The 18,792-nt window shown below is 36.2% G+C and overlaps 1 protein-coding gene and 1 pseudogene across 3 annotated transcripts in view; one reads left to right on the top strand and one right to left on the bottom strand.

The window, feature by feature from the left end:
• The window catches only part of Exoc4 (exocyst complex component 4), a 669,227-nt gene that overhangs the window by 540,604 nt on the left and 109,831 nt on the right, over window positions 1-18,792 (bottom strand). For all 3 annotated transcript variants that reach the window (XM_048340247.1, XM_048340248.1, XM_048340249.1), the window contains exon 7: window positions 8,676-8,850. In XM_048340247.1, the coding sequence (XP_048196204.1) occupies window positions 8,676-8,850 (175 nt within the window). The remainder of the gene's footprint in view (window positions 1-8,675; window positions 8,851-18,792) is intronic.
• Window positions 5,918-6,054, top strand: LOC125347451 (annotated as a pseudogene).

The raw sequence follows: 18,792 nt of genomic DNA, 5'->3' as shown, positions 1-18,792 counted from the left end.
GTCCACATTTACGTCAAGCTTCACTGAGCATTAGATATCCTAGCACTCTGACTTGGGCATCTGCCACATCTGCACTAGCAGCCAGAGCAATCTCCTTGTTAATAGTAAACATGAAACAACACAGGGAGAGTCCTGGGGCTGCAGAAACTCTCTCTGAATTGGAGAAAAGTTTTTTTATTTTAGCTTCAAATGTTAATTAAACTGTGCTCATGAACTTTAACTCACTTTGCAGCATGCTACCTAGCTACTGACAAGATAAAACAAAACTTCTGGGGGTGGGGGGGAAAGGGGGGGGGCGTACCTTATTGTAGACTCTATGGCCTAGCTGACAGTATGGCTTTGCTAGGCCAACCAAAACAGAGGTCATGAAGAAGTTGTAAAGGCTAAGAAACGAAAAATAACTGCTTCTAAAAGAAGATTCTAAAATAAATAAATAAATAACACCTCTCACAAGTTATCTGGCTTAGAACACTGGGGGGGGGGGGAAGCCAGTTTTACTTTAAGGTAGGGAATCATCAAATAACTAAAGTACTGAATGCAACAATACCTAAGAATAACCTGCTTGCCAACCTGGATTCAAAATGGAAATTGTATGTCTCCTTGCAAATCCCTTCTATGTCACAATTAGTACCACTCATTTTGTGGATTTTCTTACCAGGCAGCAAGCAGTAAGTTGTCCCTGCATGAGGTTAATTTTATCACTATTTAAACATTAATGTGGCAGTTAACAAAAGTAAAATGATTGTACATTCTGTCTCTGTCACTCTCTTAAAAAAAAGGAACCAAGGCAACTAAAACTATGAAAAGATTTGCTCTGGAAGTAACTGTTAGTGGTAAACAAAGCATTCAGAGCCCATTGTCTGCATCTGCAGACACTGTTTAGTACACCAAGGTGTGGTTAAACAAGTCACCCAGCAATACCTAAGTGGACACATTTGGTTTGGAAATTTATCAGAACTATGAAAGCTGAAGCATTTGGGTTGGGTTAACATAATGCAGCATTCAACTCGAAATGAGTATTTTGCGTTTCTAGTGCACCATCTTATCCACTTGAAAAAGTGTAGCCATCAGTATGACAGGTATGTCACCATGTAGGTGACATTTTGGAAGGTACTGCTGCTGCTCAGAAGGGCAAAAACATGTATTTCTATTATCACAATTTCAAAAGAGTGTAAAACTCAGAGAGGAGTGCAACGGTGTGTGGTCACAGGGCTGACACTAAGAGAAAGCTGTGACACCTTGTTACTCTGACAACTATAGCCTTGTCTCCTCACTGTCTGTCTCCAGACACAAACACGCTGAGACAAATGAGGCTACCAACTAAAACCTAGGTTTTGCCTGCTAGGGATAGTCCAAGTTCTAGTGAACAAAAGTGGACAAAAATTGCTGAAGTCCTGAAAAGATCAACAATTATTTTCTTCTCCAATATTGAATATGCAGAATACATTCCATTCAAATAAACATTGAAATTAGATTTCTCAATACTAACAACTCTATTCAACATATTATGCCCTCATTTCCACTCAGACTGCCATATGCTTAATTACAGGTGTCTGTTATTCTCGATTATTTTATTCAGAAATAATTTTAACCTAAAGATCATTCCTCCGACAAGTATATGAAAACTAAATAGGCCCTATGTATAACACTCTACATGAAAACAAACCAAAAGTCTCTGTCCTAAATCCTCCACACAGGCAAACATTAATTGGTTCCTAGCCAGAGTCCTCCTGTGTTACCACTTGCACACTCAATGTGCAATGTGCAATGTAATACGAAAGTATATACTAAGGGCTGGGAATATGGCCTAGTGGTAGAGGGCCTGCCTTGCTTAAATTAAGTCCTGGGTTCGATTCCTCAGCACCACATATATAGAAAAGGCCAGAAGTGGCACTGTGGCTCACGTGGCAGAGTGCTAGCCTTGAGCAAAAGCAAAAGCCATGGACAGTGCTCAGGCCAAGTTCAAGCCCCAGGACTGGCAAAAAAGAAAAAACAACAGTGTATACTATTTCAGGCTCTCCCTCACCTCACTGGAGTACTCTCGTTGAATAGCTTTCGTTCAGCTTCATTCCCCGGTTAGTAACAGATAGTTGGTCCCAGTAATTTAAAACTAACTCATGTGTCCACTGGAAACTAAGCTGATAGGTCAACTATATCATTTCGCCAATTTTCTAGAACATTCAAAAAGTTTATAAATCCATTTCTCTCTCTTACGTTTGTTCACCATCAAAGAATGTCTTACATTACTATTAGACAATACTGCAAGCAATAGACTCATTAGCTTCTATGGTAGTTGACTTCTCCATCAGTTCTTTTCATTGCTATCACATGAATCTCCTTTCAACTCATTACTCCCCAGCTAAAATCCCCCAAAGTAACAATACCTGAATGGCTTGTTAAAATGCACAATGAGGGGGAAATTGGGGAGGAGGGAAGGTGGGAGAAAAATGAGGGAGGAGGTAACAAGTTTGGCAAAAAATGTACTCACTACCTTACATATATAACTGTAAGCCCTCTGTACATCAACTTTACAATAAAATTAATTTAAAAGAAGAAAAAAAAATTATGAGACCCTGCCCCTATGGGTCCTACCCCAGTGTTTCTGGTTCAATAAGTCAAGGATGGGATGAAATTATGCATTTTAATATGTTCCAGAGTAATACCATTATTGCTGATTCAAGAAACATATTTGAAGCATCACTAGTCCCAAATATATCTGAATCATCTCAGGAGCTACACAACACAGAATCTAGTCATTATCCACCATATGCCTTATTCAGAAGGGGGTTAAGAATCAATCCAGGGATAAATCTGATATGTAGCACGTTCAAGAACTACTACAATTAAATTCCAAACCACTCAAATAGCACTAAAAAGTCTCCTAGAAACTGCAATCTGGATCTACCTACTGAACCTTTTCTTCTAGTACGCAAAATAAGCCTTCAGTTGTAGCTAAATTCTCCCTTTTCTTATTTCTAAAGATCTGGGCCATTCACTTTTTTTGTACTATCTACCAATATTATCTCATTAGGTTTCCTACTGCATTACAGTGCCACTCCCCAATTTCTCTCCCTCCATAATTTTTCTGCTGATACAGTTTGTTATCAGTCCAAAAAATCCTCCTAATCCCTCCAACATGTATCATAATGATGTATTATACTTTGCATTACATCAACTGTTTTTTTATACTTAGCAGTGTTAGTTGACAAGTGTATGCCATTACATAGTCAGCTTATTAATGATGTACTAATATTCTCAGTACTAAGCAACCTGAAAGAACTATGAGAATTAGAAGAGACAGAAATTTAAAAATAATTTAAAAGCTGTAAAACCATTTTTTGTATAACAATAATTTAAAACATTTAGATTAAACTGGAAGTAGAACTGTGGCTCAAGTAGTAGAATACTAGTCTTCATCAAAAAGCTCAGGACTGGCCAAAAAAAAAAAAACCCAAAAAACAACATTTAGATGAATTTCTCATTCAAAACTGCTTTTTCTCAGAGTAAATGTTTTCTTCTAAGATAAGGAACAGGTAAAAATTAGTTTCTATAGCAAGTGCAATATTTGCTTTTTATTAAGGGAATTCCGTTTGAAAAAACTTTTGAATTATCAAATCTATAAATAATAAAGATAAGTAAAATAAGTTTGAAAAAGAACAACAGACCTATTCAATTCATGATGAAGACATTTTATCAAAATGTTTACGAAGAAAAATAAAAGAGGGCAGAAGAGTGCATACCTAAGACGGGGAAATCAATGAAGAAAAATAGAGAAAACAAAAAAGAAAAGACCAAGAATATATTCATGTTAACCTTAAACAAACTATAAAATATAGGAAATATTCTTTCTATATTAAACTTTTTATTCGAATAGTTTTTATATGCTTTATACTTGTCAAACAGCTTATGGAATTATTACAAGTATGCATTAATGTGAAAGAGCAGCAATTTTACCAAGTGCACTATTCAGGGATTACAAATTACTAACAGATAAACATAAAAAGTGATACCTCTTTAGTGGCTCTTCAAGACACAAAAATAGATCTTGTCTACTGTCTCTTAAACTGTAAAATTTTTTAAGGATCTGCATTAGAGAAAAAAAAAGAATGAACACCTAGATCCATGAAAAAAAAATAAGATATATCCACAAGAGATATGTGGATCCCAAAAAAAAATGTGGTAACTAAATTCAATGGAATTTTACAAAGAAAGAATAAAACAATGTCATTTGCATGGAAATAGATTAGAGAGATAAACAGCACATGTTCTCTCAGATATGCGAAAGTTAGATTTGAAACGCACTGGGATATGACCAATTACACAGGATTCTAGATACTCACATACAATGAGACCAAAAGAGGACAGTATTAGGAGAGAATCACAAAAGTGTAAAAATCAAGGGCCTCTTCCTATGTATATAAAATAATATACATACTGAAATGAGCTCCAAAGATATGGCAACAAAGGACTTCTTTGTAATTTGTTTTTTCTTTTGCCAATGATTCTGTATTTTTTACCTTATATACCGTGTATTCAGAATATTCACATGCTATCTGTGTGAGGGTGGAAAATGAGCACAGAATCAGAGGGAAAAGAGTAAAAAGTGCAGCAGTGAAGCACACTGGACATTGATGAAAGTGAACTACACAACTCATGGGTGGAGATGGGAGGAAGGGAGTGGGAGTGATGGAACTATATGAAAGGAAATGTACCTCCCGCCTTACGTACGTAAATTTAACTCCTCTGTATATCTCCTCTATAGTAACAATAAAGCAAACTAATTAAAAGAATAAGAAATCTTTAGAAAAAGTAATGCCTAGTAGCCGAGGACTATGTTAAAGGGATTGGAGAATAGGAAAACACTACTATAGACACAGATGATATTTGTGGGGTGATAAAAAATGTCTAAAAATTATATAGAGGTGATAGTAGTACAACTCCATAAATATACTGAACAGCACTTTAAAAAAGTGAACTTTTTGAACTATTAAGTTAGTATCATTAAAGCTGGTAAAAATAACTGACTCTATAATACAGAGACAGAAACCAAAAATCACTCTTTTCAAACTATATAGAAAAGGTGTATCTCTTCTTCATAATAGTATTATAAATAAGGTCATTATTCATTTCAATGTTTTTAGCGTACTAGTCCAACTTAGCCAAAGAACATAAACTCATTCAGAAAATTACAACTTTGCCAGAGAAGAGTTACATAGTCTACCCAACACTTCTCCCTAGGGTTTAAGTTCTCAAGATTTAAATGTCACAATATGATACACATAATTCCATCTGATACTGTAATGCCTACTTTGTTTAGGTAATAATATACTGGCATCTCATGATAAATTTTCCTACAATATCCTTTTAACCTATGTATATTTTTACATCCTAATTATGTTTTTAAACAGAAAACAGGTTAAGAGGAAGAGAGTTTATTTTTCAACAACATCATTATTATAGAGAGACAAGAAAAAGTAGAAATGTTCATGTCTAAAGGAAACTATATGAAATATGTAATTTTGGATTGGCTTCTCAACTGAAGGAACAAAAACTCTGTTATACACAACATTATTAGGTCATATGACAAAACTAGAATACATCTAGTAGGTCAGATAAAAGGATGTCAATTTTTTAAGTAAAAATACTATGTATGTACATAGAAAATAAATAGAAAAAGTAGTCAAATGTTAAGAATAGCTAAATCTGAGTAAAGAGGGACATGTATACTTCTACTTTTCAACAAGCTTGAAATTGTTTAAAAATTTAACAAATAAATAGATAATAAGAAAAAAGCACTTTACCTTTGCCCACATATTCACATTTCTGACTATTTTTCTAGCTCTTTATTCTTCTTCCACATGAAAAACTGTTTCATGAAGTGTAGCTTCAGCTTTATTGAAAAAAAGTCTCTATTTGTAGCACTTGTGTGTGTGTGTGTGTCTTTTGACTAATTTATAACAAAGCCTTATAGACAAGTGCAAATAGTAAATCCTCTTTTGCAACCCAGGACTCACTGTTGAATATAAGATTTTGGTACATTTAAGAAAGAATATGATTCCCACAATAGTAAGCAATGTGAGGGTTTGTTAACTCACACAGCTTTGAGAATAAAGCTGATGTAAAAGCTAAAAAAAAAAAAGTCTATTTTATCTTCATTGCAAAGGATATTTTCAGTTGATAACAAAATTCTAGATTGACAATTTTGGGGGTTTCCTGCATGTTTAAGATGAAACTCACTGATACTTGGCTTACACTATTTCTGATAAGAAGTCAGTGATAATTTATATCACTGTTTCTCTATGAGCAATGTGCCCTTTACTCCTGACTCTGCAAGATTTTTTTTTCTCTTAGTCTTCAGCAAACTGATAACGCTGTTTCTAGATTTTGATTTTCCTGTTAAATCTTACTTGGGATCTGGTGAACTTCTTGGCTCTGAGGGCTTTTCAACAAATTGGGAAATTCTTTGGCAATTATTTCTTCTAGTATCCTACATCTAACCCCATGATGATTAGACTGTGAAGATACATGATATTGTCTCAGAGGATGTGTGGCTTTGTCCATTTTTCTTTCTGGTATTTCGTTTAGATGGCTTACCTTCATCAGTCTTCATTTCCACCAATCCTTTCACCTAGAGTGTTCCTAACTAAATTCATCTGGTGGTTTTAATTTCAGATACTAATTTCTGTGAGCTTCTTTACTGTGCCTATGTGTCATATTGTATTGCTTTTTCATAAGCATAGCAATTGTACTCTAGACACTGTGGATGGTTCATTATTGAGAATTGTAGTTACGTTGTTCTTACTTTACAGTTTTCCTCTATCAGACAGTTTATTTATAAGTGGATAAGGCTAATTCCAAAGGGACTTGGTTTGAGGTTTTGCTCTCTGCAATATACACTAACCTTTCCATTATAGCTAGAAGCAGGGGTATTCCTAAAGCATGACCTTTCTGAAGTCATAGATGACAGCATACAATATTCAATATGCTCCCCCACCGAAACTACCTGGTCTGAATTCAAACACTTCCAGGTATCCTTCAATCTCCATTCAGCTCACAGTCCCACGGTAACTGTGTTGTGATGTGCACAGCTTCATATATAACCAAAGGTTCATTGGTACTGTGCTTTACATTTTCTGGGACTCTTTAATTCAATTCCCTCCTCTCTGAATCCTACTCTTCTCTGCATCCCTAAACTCAGATCTATGCTCCCCTGCTGCTGCCTGACCACTTCCTTGCACTATAGGTTGGCAAGTGCCCCAAAAAGAAGCAGGGAAGAAAATGAAGCTCATCTCATGTGTTCTCTTTCCTCTGCTGACTGCGATATCTGGGTCCACCAGGCTCATAGGTGCTCATGGCAAAAGATAACTTCATTGTGGCCAGCATTGCAAGTCCCTAATTCTGTTTTTTAAATGGACTTAAAATATATTATCTTACACTTAAACGGGTAACATAAATGACAAATATTATTTCCATGTGGTAGATTAACAAATCAAGACATAATGTGTTAAATAACCTACCTTCAACCCATAAAAGATATTTATAGAAATATTTATCAAACACCTATTACAGGCACATAGTAATTGACATATTGGTTACAGGAACTCAGAAAATGTAGTTTCAACCCACACTATTTCCACCAAATCATCAATAAAGCAAATGCACCGTACCAAAAAAAATCTAATGAATTCCTAACTAAGAATCAATCATTCAATCCATCAGGAGCAAGCCTATGTTCTCAAAAATAACTGCAATTTACATTCATGATTTATTTTTAGCACAAAAATTCCTATTTGCTATCTAAGTAATTTCATTCCTACACAGTTACATTTTTCGATTCCCTCCATATACTTAATTTCTCTCACATTAGTAGCTACTGCTAACCAAGTCACTCCTATTTAGCTATGTCAAACTTGTTTCAGCTAACTCTTAATTGTATTTCTAATTTTCACCTGGCCAAATAAAATATGTTTTGCTGGAATATGGAAAGAAAATATAACACAATTCTAAATGCCATCTCAGTAGTATCATTCCAAAAGGTAATATGATTTTCTCTTGTTTCAATCAACCAATCAAAGTGGCGCATTTACATCTTACATATTTATTTTCACTCCTCAAATTAACCTCTTGACCTATCATTTAACCCAGTATAGGGAAAAGTTATAAGAAAATAAGTCAATAAAGTTAGCTCACTTTATAGAATAGTGCTTAAGAACATATTTATTATGTTTTTTAATTCTTTAATGGTTTGGTTTATTGAGACAAAATCTCCTTCTATATACTCTATATTAATTGCTAGTAGAAAACTTACTACATAGCCCAGCATGTTCTCAATCAAAAATATCCTCCCTCTGCCTCTCAAGTCTTCACTATCTTCATATTTGGCTGGTTGTAGTGAAATAAAGTACATTAGAACACAAAGTCAGATACTGTACAACCTCGATTGCTACATTTTGAGAATATGTTTCTATTTTTAAAGCCTAAGCTAGAAAAATGAATGTTTGTTGAAAGACTTTCAGAAGATGGCAAAACGGCATTCTTAATTCATGGAAGCATTACTTTCTCACCTCTTTATGACTCTTACATTAGTATTTTAGGTAGTTGAGTATTTTGTTATTCTCAAAACTTAGTAATAGTTGTCGTGAATCAAGACACTGGCCTTTGTAAAAGGTCCTTACCTGCAGCACATCTTGGATCTTCACCCATACATCTGCCATATCATACAATTTGATCTCTTCCTGCTGGGTCACAGGAGTCCCAACTGAGTCCTGCAGATACCCCAGGACCACAGAGTGGGCAGTGGCCACAGCATTAAACTTGTCAAACAGCAGTTCCAGAAGCTCTAGAAGTAACCTATAGCAAAACAAACCAACAAATAATGAATATTTATACAAATACACACACACACACAAACACAAATGGTTTACACTAGAATAATTAGAATACAAGAAAAACATCAAACTCAGATGATGTAGCACTCTAAAAACATAAACAGTACAAATATCACATTACAACTGATGTGATTTCAAACAGTTGCATGGCCTAAGTATTTCATAGTTTAGTATCTAAGACCCAGATCCTCTGCTACAAAGTTAACATGATTAGATGAGGATTGGTGGGTCTTCTCTATAAACCTAGGTACTCAGGAGGCTGAGATCTGAAGGGCTAAATTTCAAAGACAGATTAGGTAGAAAAGTCTATGAGACTCAATTTCCAAAACAATTAGCAAAAAATAGCCAAAATGGAGATGTAGCTCAAGAAGAGTGCCAGCTGAGCAAGTAGCAGAGCCAGCAAGCAAACAGCTCTGAGTTCAAACCCTGCTACTTTGGAGAAAGTAAATAAAATAAACATAACTAAAGATTTTTATAGCTGGGCAATGGCAGCTCACACCCATAATCCTACCTACTCAGGAGGCTAAGATCTGAGGGTAACAGTACAAAGCCAGTCCAGCCAGGAAAGTCTGTGAGACCCTAATCTCCAATTAGCCACCAGAAAACCAGAAGTGGAGTTGTGGCTCAAAGTGCTAGAGCTCTAACTGTGACCAAAAGAGCTCAGGACAGCATCCAGGCCCTGAGTGCAAGACTCACAACCAAAAAAAAAAAAAAAAAAAGGAAAAGAAAAAAAGATTTTATATACCAATAATAGGTGTTTAAAGGAATACAAGTGACAGTATAAACTTGTTCAAAGTACACTGTGCACATGTATAATTACAATACCAATACCCCTTTGTATGATTAATTTATACTTTAAAAAAAAGCAAAAGTAAAGCCCCTAAGCCAGCAGTAGCAACTCAGTAAACACCTGTTTCCTTTAAACATTAATTTAGTGGTTGTTCAGATAGGCAGCTTCTCCAAGGAATTCAGGCCATTTCTTTCAGACTACATTCAGATGTTACATAGAATATGTTACTCCCTAGTAATAAATTAGGCACTTTGGTAAGGACACTAATCCTTTTAGTCATGGAAAGCTGTGCTTAACTACCATTCCAATATATGGCCTAAGGTGCCTAAGAAAAAAAAGTACACATCTGTCAAGCAATCTGACTTTCACTACAGGGAGCAGCTTAGACATCCTGCATTATCTCATTTATCATAGTGAGATATGCAGGACACATATTTCTACATTGATTTTATGAACTCAAGGACACAAAATGAGGTTGCAAGGCAGATGGGCAAAAGTTGATTTCCATGTCACTGCTTTTAGCCACCTACTTCTCACTACCATTCTTGAATACAGATATATATTTAAAGACAGCTTTATATCATATATACAAAGCAATTCCTCAACTACTGATGCATACATCTTTCTTGATCACCCTGGCCTAGGATCATCATTTCTTCCTCTAAATTTGTATAATATTTTATCCCACTTTGAAGGAACTTGTTATATGTGGCTTACATTACCTGGCTCAGTAAATGTGGGTCATGTGTATGCATATGCAGAATTTTTGCCTCCCTTCTCTATTATTAGTCTTTCATGGCAGGCCTTGCATTATACATTTCTGTAGTCAAGAACACTTAGAACAAGGTTAGCAAATATTTTCTGAATGAATTTAATATTTATATTATGAACAACAAGCACAGAAAATCTTAGAATTTCAGATTTATCTTGGAACTTCAGATTGATTGGGTGGCTTTCAATGTATAGCTCCTGAATAAGCTGATTTTTAAAAATAACCTGAAAGTAGAAAAGAAGAGGCAAAAGAGCTTGATAGCCGTGTCAGGTAATAAGATCTTATTATTACCATAAATAAGGGATTCTAACTACAACCTCATCAAAACATATATCATATTATCTATTCCTATAGTTCCTTTACTGCCCAATTATTATAATTAATGTGCCAATGCGACAACCCATAAGTATCTTATAAATTCCTAATATCTGACATTGTAATTTGAATGAGACAGAATCAATCAAAAGTATGTAGTATGTCTAGTCTACAATCCATAATCTAGAAATCACAAAGTGTAATTGAGAACCATTCTACCTTTCAAGTAGTACTTTCTTTAACCTGCTAAATGCCAGTTCATATTTAGACTCACAGATGCCTTTTTTTTTTCTTTTTCATCTGTGTTATTGCAGAACTACTCAAACAGTAACATAGAGGAAGTACAAAATACAGAACTATGTATATGAGCATAACAGGTTAAATAGTTAATTCAGTCTTGGAAAACAATAGGTATAAATGTGGCATCACGCACAGTAAACACCCAGTTACACTAGATACCACTTAAGATTGATGCTGATTATATAAGACCATGGTTCCCAGATGTATGTCTTCAGAATATGTGTATTTTTCAGTGGTAAATACCAAAATAAAATAAAAAAAAACAATGTACATTGACTTTTTTTTTCTTTTTCATGTTACTATTTACTTTTTTTTTTTTCAAATTGTACATTGACTTTTCACAAAGGATGTATTTCTCATACTCTCTTTTTTTTTTTTTTTTTTTTGGCCAGTCCTGGGCCTTGGACTCAGGGCCTGAGCACTGTCCCTGGCTTCTTCCCGCTCAAGGCTAGCACTCTGCCACTTGAGCCACAGCGCCGCTTCTGGCCGTTTTCTGTATATGTGGTGCTGGGGAATCGAACCTAGGGCCTCGTGTATCCGAGGCAGGCACTCTTGCCACTAGGCTATATCCCCAGCCCCTCTCATACTCTCTTGAGGGAAACTTCTGTTATTTTCTATCCTAGTGACAATGATGTGCCCAAATGTCCCTACTTGACAAAGTTAAATTTTACTATGTCTATGTTATACTCACCATTTTTTGAAAGCATATTGATTCACAACATTCAGACACTAGGACCCTGTTTCCCAGTGGTTTGAAGGTCTAGAGACAGTTAAAAAAAAACAAAAAAAAAAACCCACTGGAGGTATTGTGGCTGCTCTAAATGGAAAGCAGTTTGGTGCCCCTTCTAGTGTGAGTAGGTTTACTGAGCTCCACATAGCAAATCTAGTCTTTTACTTAGAAACATGAGCAGCTCAGCAATCCGGAGCACTGCTTTGTCAAGAAAAGAAACCCAAGGGTGGTATCGCTGAATGACAGAGTAGTTGAATGTTTCATATTTTGAGGAATCTCCAAACTGCCTCCCACAGTGGTTGTACCAATTTTTATTTCCACCAACAGCGTATTAAGGTTGAGATCATTACGCTGTTAAAAGAGCAAAAGGAGACTACATATTGTAGGACTCCAGTGAAATGTCATGATGGAGATGTGTGCAGAAATAGATAACACATTCATGGTTGCTTGGAGTAGGTAGTAGTTGACTGATAAAGTACAAAGGATTTATTCTGAATGGACAAAAATGCTCTGGAACTAGTCACTGGTAATGGTTACAAAACCCTGAATACTACAAAACTATATACTACAAAACACTGAATTATATATTCAATAGGTAATTATATGATATGTCCATTCCATCTTAATATAGTTGTTTGAGAAAAAAAATCTTAACTATGGCTCTGAGTGAGATCAGTGAAGTACCAACATATCTCCTGTGGTGAGCAAGAATAAACAGAAAAGTAAAGAAAGAAGCCTAGGACCTCAAAATGGGAAGTATCCTGAAAGCAGAGTCCTTTGAATTCTTACTACTGGGAAGATATTAACATTTCTCTTTTGGTTTGTTTGGCTTCTGTTTGCTTCTCCTTCTTACAAAAGTAGCATGTAAGAAGCAAAGATTACATTCTTTCTAAAAACTGATGCTTCTTAAACCTTTCATTATTTAAAAATAAGTTTAAAAAATTGAAAATCTCTGCTTCAAGTGTCTCCATCTGTAAAGCCAAAGAAATAGCATGTCTTCCAAGAGCCTGGTAGAGCTGCTAGAGGAACCAAGTCTGAAAATGGAAAGAATGAGTTGAAGTAACTACAATATTAAAGAAAGCAGGGGGCTCTGGATTCCTTGTGGCTTTCTGGTTTGAGAAACAGTGATCATGATGACTATCTTTCTTGAAAAGGAGGGGGACAAGTAGAAAGTGAAATAACTTATGTCTAAGTTAAAGACAGAAATTTAGAGGAGGTTTGAGGTTCAGATCTTGGTGTGTTAAATTTAAGGTGTTTGCCTTTAGGTACTTGGATATGAAGTCAGGAGTTCAGGAGAAAGATAGAGAAAATTTTTTAAGTATAAATATTTGAGAAGATGTGATCACCAAGAGATATAATGCAGAGTCAGAAAAGCAAGGGCCAGGGAGCCAACCCTTTTGGAAACTGCATCTTGAGAGGATATTTAAGAAGCTGCTAAAGAGAAAGGAAGCCACAAAGTATTTTAGAAAAGAAAAAGGGAGATTTATCTGCAGAGCCAGGGGCTACACAGAGGTCAAACATGGGAAAGAGAGAAACTGACAACTCACAGGTGTGCAGGGACCTGAGCAAGAAGAGTTTCAGTGGAGCACTGGAAGGTGAACTGAGAGGCGGGATGAGCCAGGAATGGCTAATAAGGAAAACGAAGCCAAAGTCAATCAAAGGCACATGGGTGCTCAGCATGTGCACTTTTGAAAACAGGGAAAGAAAGAGTAAAATGTTTCTGTAATGCATCAAAGAACAAAAGAGATTAGGAATCACCCACATAAACAGGACATAAATCTGTATCAGTCTGGCCCAATTAAAGCTACTAGAAATAAGCTGAAATATGTCATCAATATTCATAGGCACTCTTCCACTGCCCACACAGGATTAGGAAAACAAGAGTTTGCCTTCAGCTTTAGACATTGAGGATGAAATGAATATACGAAGTATCACTGAAAACACTATCCCACAGCCACTAAGAAAGAATACTAAGAAAGAAAATGTGGGACATTATTTTGCAGTGAGCTCAGCTGCCTAAATCCAGTGTGGATCAAGGTTTATGCCACTGATCTAAAAGACAATAAGCAGGCAAGATGATTAAATTACCTGATGATTCTTTAAGCTGACTTGAATTAGGAAAGGCCTGTTACAGGAACAGGCCTAAGAAACTTAATGTTTGAATATCAATTAAGTGCAATTTATATCCTTCAGGAAAAAACACACACATATACTCCTCTTTTAGGCTATTTCTCAAGTCAGAAAACTACTAGTACACAGTAAGACACGATACAGCTAATCCTGAGATTTGCAATGGTTACGAGTGCCAGCCAGTGTTGAATGCACAGGCGTGAGAAGCATAGATTTGAATGCCAGGTGTCTGCTAAACAGCCATGGAACTTCCAATATGGCATGGGACTTCTCCAAATCCCAGGTTCCTCAATCACAATTTCCCAGGCTCAAAGTGATTGTGAAGGTCATAAGCAAGAACTTGGCATACTAAGTAGATTTCTGTATCTTTAATGGGAAAAGTGAGTCTCCAGATTGTTCCCAGGCCCACTTGTCTCTGTCCTTCCAAACTTGTTTAGTAAAGGTCTGCTTGTACTTCACAATGTACTATGTCATTCCAACAAAAATAAATTGAAACCCTCTCCTTATAACTTAGTAGGATTTGAGTTTCTGTCCCATATAACCCAAATACATTCCCAAGGTATACTCTATAGTCTTTCCTTTCAAAGGAAAACAGATGATTAAAAGGATCTTAGACAAGAGATAAAACTTAGATAAGAGATAAACATAAAGCATAGCCTCCTGGGCCAAAAGGCAAAGACAATCGTTCCCTATTTTATGTTTCTTTGTAACCACACTTCTCTGCCAACATGTGGACCAATGCGAAGAATGCAGAAATCAATCAAAGTTTTATGGGCAACTGGGTGCATGAATAAGACTAATTTGTATAAAGTCCAAGATTCAGGATACCAACCTAGGGTCTTTGCTGTGAACTAAAGCTATGATTATGTAAACATCCCTAAGAAAGTGAAATGAAAAGAGATGATGATGATTATTATGATAAACAAGAACAGCAATAATGTGTGGTAATAACGGTCACCAATGACACACAACATGCCAAGTGCTGTGTTAAAAGTCCTTTCTTTGGATTAGCTCATTAGATCCTCAGGGCAACTCTATAAGGGAGATATTACCCTTCTCCCCATTTTATGGACAACAAAACTGAAGCTCAGAAACAAGAAGAGAAAATATTTGAGAATATCCCTTATAGGGGTATTAGCAAACAAATTCCAGAGAAGAAGGTTAGAGATATATCAAAACTCTGCAATTCCAGGGAAATAAAGGCAGGAAAGAGTACAAACAGAACTACTTCTCTCAACTTCTAGAAATCCATAAGAAAAAAAAAAAAAACAAAACTATGCTCTTTAACAAGAAACATTATCAACCTGAACAAGAGAACATAGGGGAGGACAGTTACAACCTGAAAGAGAAACACTTTCAGAACTATCATTAGTAATATTGCAATAAAATCTATTCTATGTGAAAAAACAAAAATAGCAATGTAAAGAAAGAATTTTTGGGGGGCGGGGGGAATGAGGGAGGAGGTAACAAACAGTACAAGAAATGTATCCAATGCCTAACGTATGAAAGTGTAACCGCTCTGTATATCAGTTTGACAATAAAAATTTTTTAATAAGAATTTTTTTCCTTTAAACACACACATACAATTACCTGGTAGACTTTTTTAAAGTCTTCTTTAAAAAATAAATAAAATGTAATTTACTCTCCTACTTCTAACTTTCTGTCTGCAGCCATCCCTGTAAATGCCCATCTTGAAAGGCCACCATGAAAAAGGAATGGCTATGAAAGACAAGTTAAGGAGTGGTTATCTGCACAAGTCAAGAAGTACCCATGGGGGCTGAAAATATGGCCTAATGGCAAGAGTGCTTGCCTTGTATACATGAAGCCCTGGGTTCGATTCCTCAGCACCACATACATAGAAAAGGCCAGAAATGGTGCTGTGGCTCAAGTGGCAGACTGCTAGCCTTGAGCAAAAAGAAGCCAGGGACAGTGCTCAGGCCCTGAGTCCAGTCCCGAGGACTGGCAAAAAAAAAGAAAGAAAAAAGAGAAGTACCCATGGTATATAAAGCTACATCATCAAGCTGTGAAAAAATGTTCAATATTTAAGGTGAGCTAGGATTATTTGGTTCTAAAGTTAGCATCCAGGAAACTTTAAATTAGTCTTTTGGCTGGAAAACCCAGGGTTAGAGCCAAGAAACTGCTTTACTTGGTCATGAAGCAAAGACAACACAAGGTAAAAATCACTTCTACTACTTGTCTGATGAGACCTTAATATCAGAGTTCTATATTTTCCCATTGACAAACAAAGAAAATATCCACAAAACATGCCCTAAAAGGTAACAAAGTACTGATTGAGTTTACATTTTTTCTTTACATGAAAAAAGAAATTGATCAGGGCTCGGAATATGTCTTAGCAGTAGTGTGCTTGCCTTGCACCACATAAACAGAAAAGGCCAGAAGTGGCACTGTGGCTCAAGTGAGCAAAAAGAAGCTAGGGACAGTGCTCGGGCCCTCAGTTCAAGCCCCAGCACTGGCCAAAAACAAAACAAAACAAAAATCAATTTGCAATTATACCAAAATAGTCTTAGTTTCATCTGCTTGTGTCTAACATACATATTTTCTTAATAAGCTCAGCTGAGCTAATATCTTTCATTTCGAACAGGGCACAAACCTCCTTTCATCTTCAAGGTTATCGAAAACCTGCTTTCAAGGGAAAGAGATAACTTACACCACTTATTAATAATCAGCTTCATATAAAAAGAAGTTCCTATTTGAAGACTGCTGACTAATTCTCCCATCTGCACTATGAAAAGAACAGGAAAAAAATTATTAGGAATACAGAGTAAAACACAGTAAAAATAACAAGAACATTGAATGGGGACCAGTTCTAGTCACTTCTTTCCTGCATTACTTCCCTCCCTGTCATGTCAGGAGTAGTGATCTGACCTCAAATGAACTTGTAATTATGATCTTGACAATCAGTGCCTAAAATTAAACAAAAAAATAGGTTTTCTTTCTACAGATTAAAAGTATTCGTGGTATTTGTTTATGTTTTTGTAGATGAATTTTATTGTGTTGTAGAGGTGATGTACTGAGGGGTTACAGTAAGGTAATGAGTGCATTTTTTGGAACCCCGTCACCCTCTCTTTCACTCTCTTCCAGTTTTTCCCTCCTATCCCACCCTCAAGTTGTATAGTTCACTCTCCACATTCTGTCTAGGGAGTACCACTGCTGTATTTGTTTACACTTTGTCCCACCTTTTCTGTTACCCCTTACCCTCCCAAAGACAAACAAACAAGAAAAAGGCAAAGTCTACAAAAACAGCAGCAACAACAACAAAACTCTCTTGTTTCCATTTCTTGGAGTTCATTCCAAAAAATATTTATATATGATATGCACATAGTCTTTGTGATCCACTTCTAAGAATATCCTCCTGGGGTCTCACTGTGTGAATGTCTAGCAACCTGTATAATTTATCATGTCCCAATGTATTGTATTTTTTGCTTTGTTTTGTGTCTTTCCAGTCCTGGGGCTTGAACTCAGGGCCTGAGCACTGTCCCTGGCTTCTTTCTGCTCAAGGCTAGCACTCTACCACTTGAGCCACAACGCCTCTTCCGGCTTTTTCTATATATGTGGTGCTGAGGAATCAAACCCAGGGTTTCATGTATACGAGGTGAGCACTTTACCACTAGGCCATATCCCCAGCCATGTATTGTATTTTTTTTAAACCATCCAGTGTGTTTACTTTTAGACATATAGGCATATTCTTGTTACCACAAATGAGGGAAATCATGCAAGCTAAGTTTCTTTGAGTCTGGCTTACTTTTCTTAGTATAATTTTTTTCCAGTCTTTCCATTTCCTTACAAATGGTAAAATAACATTCTTTCTGATGGAAGAGGAAAATTTCATTGTCTATCTCTACCACATTTTCTTGATCCATTAGTCCACTGAGGGGCATCTGCGCTGATTCCATATCTTGGCTATGGTAAACAATGCTTCAATGAACATGGTTGTACTGGTAGCTTTGGTGTGGCATTGTTTGTGTTTTATTGGATGCATGCCCAGGAGTGGGATTGCTGGGTCATAGGGAAGCTCTATGTTTAGTCTTTTGAGAAACCGCCATAATGTTTTCCAGAGTGGCTAAACAAGTTTACATTCCCACCAAGAATGTAGCAAAGTTCTGTGTTGTTGTTTTTTTAAGCCTTTTCTCTTATTTATTTCAAAAACAGTAGTTCATCATAGTAAAGCATTAAAAAATATAAGGAAAGATTTTATGTGCATATTTATTACATTATTATGTATTGTTCTTACTTAGTATGAAAATGTAGAAGGCCTCTAGAGGAATTATGTGGGTAACTACACTTGGGTTTCAAGTGAGTTAGTTAGGGTCCATTTACTCTGTGGTTTCAATCCCAATTTTTACCATTACTTGCTATATCCTAAGAGGACTGCTAGTGATAACAATGGGGGTGGGGGTGGGAGAGGGAGGTTATGGGGAAGAGAATATATATGTCAGTACATATACTTCCCTTTTCTGAGAAAAACTAATACTAGGTCCAGGAAATGTTAGAAACATCATCTGAATATAAATGGATAGCAAAATTATATGGCATAAAGAGATTGTTTTTAATCTTAATTCTACCAGCAACACACTTTGTGAACCATCAAATTATTTCAGTTTTCTCATTTCCTTGGATAAATCTGGGGATTAATCATGATGCCTCTACCTGTAGTGAGATTCACTCAGGTGAGATACTGAAGGCAGACTGCAAAACTTTGATTTTTGTGATCTTATAAAGAATGTTCTAAAGTTAGGACAGAGCTCCAGGAGAGCAAGAGGCAAGATGACCTCAGCAGTCCTCCGGAGAGGGGAGCCCCCAGGTAAACCAGGGCGCTGCTGCTACCAAGACACAGGCTCTTGGGGCT

This window comes from Perognathus longimembris, chromosome 2, assembly GCF_023159225.1.
Source record: "Perognathus longimembris pacificus isolate PPM17 chromosome 2, ASM2315922v1, whole genome shotgun sequence".
Classification (NCBI taxonomy): Eukaryota; Metazoa; Chordata; class Mammalia; order Rodentia; family Heteromyidae; genus Perognathus; species Perognathus longimembris.
This window is presented reverse-complemented; position numbering and strand designations above follow the sequence as displayed.